The following is a 7811-nucleotide window of genomic DNA, read 5'->3' on the forward strand; positions in this document are numbered from 1 at the left end:
TTCAATATTCATTAAGGATTAATAAGTACTAAAATATTTTATGTAAATTAAGATAGAAATTATAATAATAAAATTAAGATATAATTAAGATAGAAATTATAATAATAAAATTAATTTATTATTTTAGTTATTATTATAATTAAGATAGAAATTATCATTACAAATTCTTTTAATTATTATTATAATTAAGATAGAAATTATATATAGAATCTTTTCTATCTTAATTTTATTATAGAAATTATAATTATAATTATAAATTAATTTTATTATTATAATTTCTATCTTAATCATAATTTATATCTTAATTATAATTTTAAGGCCCATTAACTAACCTAAACCCATTAACCCACTAACTAACCTAAACCCATTAACCCACTAACTATATAATCGTGAAAACCCTAATCTCACACACAACCCTAATCTCTCGAAACTCAACTCTATCGCCTCTCTCGAAACTCAACTCTATCGCCTCTCTCAAACCCTAATCTCACAACACAACCCTAATCTCTTCGAATCTATCAGTTTCAATCACCAACAAGATGCCACATCGAGGGAAGAAGAGGAAGGTTGGTCCTAACGTTACTCAGAGAGCGACGGGGGCACCACCAAATCGACGGCCTAATACTCTGCCCAGTCGGTACAACTTCACGCCGGCGGGACAAGATCCTCCTCCTCTGCAGACGCCTGAAGCACAAGTCAGCGGTTTGCAACGACAGTCTCCAGCCCAGATCCGGAACTATCCTCCGCCGCAACAACTTTTTCAGAACTCGTCTACACATCCACCTCCACCCGAGCTACACCGGACTCCTTCAGAAGAAGTCCACTTCAATCCACGGACTCAGGGAAGAAGTCGGGATGTCTCTCCGCCTTCTCCAGTTCGACCCTCTCAAACTCAGGGGAGAAGTCAGGCGAGAAGTCAGGCGAGAAGTCAGGACAGAAGTCGGGAAGTCTCTCCACCTTCTCCTGTTCGACGCTCTCAAACTCAGGCGAGAAGTCAGTCGCATCCATCGCATCCATCTTCTCAAGGGAACAACTTTGAAGAAGAATCTTCTCCGGTGTTGCCCGAACTACAGTCGAATGTGTTGCATGCTCTAAATGCATTGCTTGTGGTTCCAGACAGGGATAAGTTCACCACTGTCCTCTCTCCCACACCCGTACCGAACACCCAATGGTATGATTTTCCTCTTCACATGCGAATAACAATGATTGTGGTTTGTCTTGTGCGAATAGAAATGGTTGTTGGTCTTGTCTTAGGCGAATAGAATTGGTTGTGGTCTTGTCTTGTGCGAATAGAATTGGTTGTGGTCTTGTCTTGTGCGAATAGAAATGGTTGTGTCTTGTCTTGTGCGAATAGAATTGGCTGTGTCTTGTCTTGTATTGATCTCATATCTGTTGGTTTGTCTTGTGAGAATAGAATTGGTTGTGGTCTTGTCTTGTGCGAATAGAAATGGTTGTGTCTTGTCTTGTGCGAATAGAATTGGTTGTGTCTTGTCTTGTGCGAATAGAATTGGTTGTGTCTTGTCTTGTATTGATCTCATTTCTGTTGGTTTGTCTTGTGCGAATAGCAATGACTGTTGATCTTACTTATTTTATTGGTTCATGTGTATGGAGGTTTACTCGTGACAAAGGATCGAAACTTGTTCGGAAGATTACTAAAATTCTTCAAAACAAATTCGAAGGTCCCTTCTACAGCTGGACATGTGTGCCGCGGGACAAACAAGAGAGATACTTTCTTGAGTTCGCGGTAAGGATGCATCCTGTTTACATAGCTTTCATACATAGCCTTCATACATAGCTTTACATTTTTTCTTTTCACTCACAATAGCTCATTTTTTTCTAGAAAACCCACACTTGGGATCCTTTGATAACCGGGACTGTTCAAGCTTACTTTGAGGGAATCTGTCAAAACCGGATCAAAGACATGGTTAGCGGTGTGAGGACTAGTCGAGTTCAACCAAACTGGATTGGCGACACTCTCTGGATGACGATGGAGGATTACTGGGACACTGAAGAAGCACAACAGAGGAGTAAAACCTACTCTGATGCCCGTATGTCTGACCGTAACGGCCTAGGTCCTCACGTACACCTCTCAGGGCCAAAGTCGTATCGACAGCTTCAAGACGAAATGGTTAAGTAGCTGTTATTTTTGCCACTTTCAATTCTTACATAGCTGTTGTTTTTTTAGTTAATCTCTGTTTCTTGGCTAACATTGCAGGTTGAGGAATTGGGAAGAGAAGTCCGACTTGGTGAGGTGTTTATCAAGGCACATACAAAGCCTGATGGTACATATGTTGATCGGAAGGCAGAGAAGATTGCAGGAACTTATGAGAAGACTGTTCAAGAGAGGTTGTCTCAGCTGGAGGCAGAGTCTTTTGCTGTGTCAGATGGAGAATCACGGCCACGGGACCTCACAACAGAAGAATATACAGAAATTTTCCTTGAGGTAACTTTTTAAAAATACCAATACACATTTATAGACATGTAGTTTAACTTGTCATCCACTAATCTTAACTTTTCTCTTCTTTTCAAGTCCACTGAGAAAGATACAAGAGGAACACCTTATGGAGTTGGAAGCCTCAAGGACTGCCTTGTCAATGGAAAGCATAAGCAAGCATGTGGCTCTTCTACCTTTGTGGCTCTCGAAGAACAGTTGAAGGAAGCTCAACGAATGATAGAAGAACAGGCTGCTCAACTGCGGAGGCGTGATGCAGAAACAGCTGTGCGTGAAGCTGAGCAATCCAAAGTTATTGCTGCCCAGAAGGACAAGATTGACCATTTATCAATCGTCGAGGAGTTTCTGATGAAAAATGATCCGCGGTTTGAGAATTTCGTTGCAAGCAAACAGACAACCACAGAACCTCTTCCCCAAGATGATCCAGCTCCAACTCCATCAACCGCTGCTTAATAGGTTTCTTCTATGTCTTAACTCTTTTTAGATGAACTCTATCTCACTCTACTCGGATGAACTCTATCTCTTGCTCTTTTGTATGAACTCTATCTCTTGCTCTTTTGTATGAACTCATTGCCACTTTTGTATGAACTCTATCTCTCGCTCTTTTGATTTCTGTAACTTGAACATGTATTGTATTTCAATATTTCGATATTATGTCTTTCCAAATTCGAATCTTTCAATTAAAATTGGTATACAAGAATGAAAAGAAGAGGATAATGGGAATGAAAATAAGAGGATAATGGGAAATTAGTATATGAAACTTTCAAATTTTGAAATCAACATCAGTGGCTAAATAGTCGTAACATATAGATTCTGAAATCAACATCAGTGGCCAAATAGTTGTAATGTAGTTTCTAAATAGTCACTACGGTAAGTGACTATATAGCGACTACAACACTTAGTTATTAATTAATCACACTATAGTCGTAATATAGTCGTAGTTTAACGACTATGAGATGACTACTTAATGACTATATAACGACTACATCTTTTGGTCGTACAGTAGTCGCTAAAAGGCGACTATAAATACGACTACATAAATTAGCGACTAGCGATCTCCGACTGCTTGAGTTAGTAGCTATTTGGTCGTAAACGTAGTTTATACGACTACAAAGCGACTAATACTGTAGTCGCTAACCGCCTGTTTTCTTGTAGTGGTTGAGCAAAGAAAACAATCAAGTAAAACAAACTTAGCAAGTTATCAAAGCTACGCAACAAAAACAATAGCGGAAGCAATTTAAACCACAAACAAGCGAGAGAGGTTAGATCAATACATCTCGACTCGACGATCTGAACTCGCTATACACCTTACAAGACGACTAAAGAACACTTTAGACTCTTGACTCACACGCAACTCGCAAGGACAATCTAGAATAAAACAAGGGACACTTGAATTACCCTAGACTCCTCAACCTACCAAACAAACAAAGACATCTAGAATACTACAAGGATCGCTTGGAATACCCTAGACTCTTTTCACCTAAGGGCCCTCGATAATCTGTTCCGTTCCTTACCATTCCCTCATGCCGAGACCACAAAGGTCACCAGCAATGAGCCCTCAATTAAGCTACATCATCATGTAGCGGTCACGCTAGTAGCTAGCTAGCCATGACAGTGTCTCGCGAGAGTGGTCGTCAGGACCTCACGCGTGACAACCGCTTATGGAACAGAAGATCGACACACTATTCTAGCTAAGACTCGAGAAACGAATTCAAGAGACTCGCTAAAATACCAACAACATCTCAAGCAAGAAAATCAAGCATAAAACAAGCAAGAAACTTCGAGCAAGAGAACATGCATTAATCATCAAGTAACAAGAATAACAATTCAAGCAACCTATGATTAATCTACATGCATGCAACCAGTTTTTTCAACTTAAGCAAATAATGCAACAAGTTTAATCATGCATGCAACCAAATTAATTTATACTGTTTAAATCCTTCTTAATCCATTTAAGCATGCAAGCCAAATTTTATTCGATTTAACCCATTTAAATCCCTTAAGTCCAAATTATGCATGCAACTAACCTCGATCAATATTATGCAATAAAATGCAAAATACTTTACTCGTTTATTCATGCATGAAACCGATTTTAAGCAAGTATTATTACTTACAAAATCCTCTAGGTTCGATCATGCATGCAACCCTTAAACCAATTTTAAGTGTTTCGATTTACTTAAAATGCACCCGAAATTCTTCTTTAGCCAAGTATTGAGTGAGTCCAATTTATTTATCATGCAACTAGCTCATTTTTCTATGGTGTTTCTAACACAAATCCTACCATAATCGCATGCATCAAACTTTAAACCGCATCTACATGCATTACCGCAGACTCACCTTTTCACGCGTTGATGATTACCGGACTTCACCGCACCACTCGATCACACAGTCTTCGCATCGACAGCTTCCCGCTTCTTCGACCGTTCTCGATCTCGACTTTACCCGATCAAAATCGCGTCTCGCCCCTTGGTTTTCTCCCGATCGCAAACCGCTTCTCCTCTCGGTCTTTCTTCTCCGACACAACCATCGTTGCTCTCTCGGTAATCTCCCTCGACACTATCACCATATTTTCTCGGTGATCTCTTCGATACTAACACCGGTTCTCGTCGATGAACTCTTCGACAGGAACTCCTTCTTTTCTCTGTCCTCTCTCGACATAGCGTCGATGATCTCCCTCTCGATCTCTCTCGATCTCTCTCTCGACAATCTCTCTCGGTCTTTCTCGACAATCTCTCTCGGTCTTTCTCGACAATCTCTCTCGATCTCCCTCGATTTTTAGAGAAAAAATAAGACTTTGTGTTTTTGGTGTTTGAGAGCAAATGAGAGAAAAATGAGACAATGAAGTCTCACACCCCATATTTATAAGCATTTTGACAAGTGGCTAGCTCATGGCTTGCATGTTGAGCATGATTAACATCCCCCAATCGTTAATCACCATTAAGCCCACTAACTCCATTCTATTAGTGCATGAAAATTATTTTATTAGTGCATGAGCATGCATGTAATCTGATAGGTTAGATTTTGAGAAAATAAAAATTTTTATTTTTCTCGGCCAAACTCGTCTCTCGTCTGACGTTTCTTGGTAAAACTTGTCTCTCGGTCGACGTTTCTCGGCAATCCTCGATCTTCCTCGGTCTTGCTCAGATGTCCCTCTCGACATTTCCCAGACAGTATCGGTTCTCCCAATAGTTCTCAGACAATTTTTCTTGGTCTCTTGGATATTGTCGGTCTCTCGATATTTCTTCGACAACTTTTCTCGACTCCTCGGACAATTTTCTCAATTTTCTTTGGTCATCTTGATCTCTTCCCGGATAGTACCCGAACATCTCTTGGACGTCTCGGTATTCTTTCTCGGTACTTACCCGACTTTTCCGCAGATGCCGTTTCCGCATAAACCATTAATTTTTTATCGATCTTAAGGCCTTGATCTCACCTCCGGTCACTGCAGTCTTGGCTCGACCATTCCTCGACTCACGAATATTTTCTCGGACTTCCTCCGGTCGTCCTTCTTTGTTTTATATCTTCTTTCTTTTTGAGTCTTTCCCTAGTCATATCCTTGAATTATTATTTTGGGATTTTTACCCTTTGTGAGGGTCATTACATTCTCCTCCCCTTATAAGAATTCATCCTCGAATTCTCACGCCTTCTCCTTCTCTCCTTGTGATGTCGTTACTCCTAACTTAGGTGTCATTGCCTTGCGATTACCATCGCGTCAATATCTTTATAAGAACCTCCCTTTCCTTGGTAGTTTCGCCTCCATAGTCTCACTTCATACTTATACCACCGTTGCCGATGTTTTTGAAAAGCTTCTTCACTTCCAGCATTCACTTGGCTCCTCATAATCTTTACGTTTTTCAAATACTAAGGCTTTTGCCTTGTTGCACCATTTTTCCACCACTTAACTTCTTTGATTCAATGCTTCTCTTTCTTCAGCTTGTTCCTGACTCTTCTCTCTTCCTCCAATTTATAGCTTAATTCACTCTATCATCTTGATATGCTCATCATATGAGGACAAATTCTTTTAAGGGGGGTAGAATGTAATGACCCGTAACGAGAAGTACGGACCGGACGGAGAAACGTGTTCGAAGGACGAGGAAAAATCTTGAGAAGATGGAGAAAAGAGAATCTCGAAGAATGACCTAGAGACTTGCGAAGGAAGTTACCAAGTCGTGGAATGGTCCAAGACCGAAGAACGAACGTGAACCATTAGGACATCCAGTGAACTGGATGATGGATGGTCAAGGACAATGGAGAAAGATTGAAGGAAGGGGAAAAGAAAGAAATGGCCGTGGAAAAATGATGAGAAGGACGTAAAACTGACCATGAGAACGGAATGGCCGCGTATCAGCCAGACAGACGAGAGGTCCAGAGACAGACGAGAAATTTGATGTCACAGACGAGAGGTCTGGAGATGGACAAGCCGGAGATGGACGAGAGAATTGGAAGTCACGGACGGAAGGACCGAGGACTGACGAGAAATAAAGTCGTGGATGTGTAAACTTTGAATTACGGACAAGTGCGGGAGCTTGGGACGCAAGAGAGACGCGGGAAGGTTGGAGGAAGTGGAAAGGTCTCTCATGAGCTGTGAGACGCCATGTGTTGACAGATCAAGCCTCTCTCGCCAGCACCTGAGATGCACGCGCGCGTGAGTGAGAGTATGGGTGATTTACATGCAAAATTTCAGCCACTTGTCAAGCCATTTTCGCCACATGCCCAGCTAGAGAAGTCGAGATAGAAGGTTATTAATACCCCCTCCTTCTCTCATTTGCGACCAATCCCTCTCTTTGACACCAAAATCTTGCCAAAATTTTCTCTCAAACTTTGGTGAAGAAAATCAAGAGAGTTTTCGAACAAAGAGGAAGAAGAAGAGGAGATCTCGTCGGTGAGAGAAGCCAAGGATCAAGGGGAGCTGCTGTCAGATCGGCGTGGTGTGGTGAAGCTCAATCGGCCAAGATCTATTAGCCAAGGTGAGTTGAGGCTGTGGTTGTAGATGAGTTGTGAGTTGTTGTTGTGGTTTTGTTGTGAGCAAGTTGGGGATCTTGCTCAAGGAGGTGCATTAGCTCTCTACCTCTTGCATCGGCCTTGTTGTGAAGTTTGTTTTCTTTGTTGCATGTAGATCTAGATGATTGCATGTAGTCAAGAGGGATTTTTGGGGTTTTTATGCATTCTTGGGGAAGAATAGCATTTTTAAAAAATTAGCTGCAAGTGTGAAATGCCTTGCATGCTTACTTTTTGGGGTTTTGAAATTTTTTGAAGGTGGGAAATAATTTTTAAAAATCAACTGCAAGTGTGAGATGCCTTGCGAGTTCGATTTAGAATTTTTCTCCATCATGGAGATCGATGGAAAAATTAGTAAGAA

The 7811-nt window shown here is 41.0% G+C and overlaps 2 protein-coding genes across 2 annotated transcripts; both read left to right on the forward strand.

The window, feature by feature from the left end:
* Nucleotides 437-1795, forward strand: LOC109131274 (RNA-binding protein rsd1-like). The gene is made up of 3 exons (XM_019241989.1): nt 437-1171; nt 1612-1691; nt 1770-1795. Exons 1-3 carry the CDS (start codon nt 540-542, stop codon nt 1793-1795), a joined length of 738 nt encoding a protein of 245 aa, XP_019097534.1. The 5' UTR covers nt 437-539.
* LOC109131275 lies at nt 1846-2905 on the forward strand. The gene is made up of 3 exons (XM_019241990.1): nt 1846-2128; nt 2216-2443; nt 2531-2905. Exons 1-3 carry the CDS (start codon nt 1922-1924, stop codon nt 2903-2905), a joined length of 810 nt encoding a protein of 269 aa, XP_019097535.1. The 5' UTR covers nt 1846-1921.

Source organism: Camelina sativa, chromosome 20, assembly GCF_000633955.1.
Source record: "Camelina sativa cultivar DH55 chromosome 20, Cs, whole genome shotgun sequence".
Taxonomy (NCBI): domain Eukaryota; kingdom Viridiplantae; phylum Streptophyta; class Magnoliopsida; order Brassicales; family Brassicaceae; genus Camelina; species Camelina sativa.

Bases quoted from the DNA above. Each gene is read 5' to 3' on its own strand.
- LOC109131274 (XM_019241989.1), top strand. From the start codon at position 540: ATGCCACATCGAGGGAAGAAGAGGAAGGTTGGTCCTAACGTTACTCAG. The intron at 1,172-1,611 runs GTATGATTTTCC...ATGTGTATGGAG, and splicing joins CCCGTACCGAACACCCAATG to GTTTACTCGTGACAAAGGAT. The intron at 1,692-1,769 runs GCTGGACATGTG...CTGTTTACATAG, and splicing joins ATTCGAAGGTCCCTTCTACA to CTTTCATACATAGCCTTCAT.
- LOC109131275 (XM_019241990.1), top strand. From the start codon at position 1,922: ATGGTTAGCGGTGTGAGGACTAGTCGAGTTCAACCAAACTGGATTGGC. The intron at 2,129-2,215 runs GTTAAGTAGCTG...CTAACATTGCAG, and splicing joins GACAGCTTCAAGACGAAATG to GTTGAGGAATTGGGAAGAGA. The intron at 2,444-2,530 runs GTAACTTTTTAA...CTTCTTTTCAAG, and splicing joins ATACAGAAATTTTCCTTGAG to TCCACTGAGAAAGATACAAG.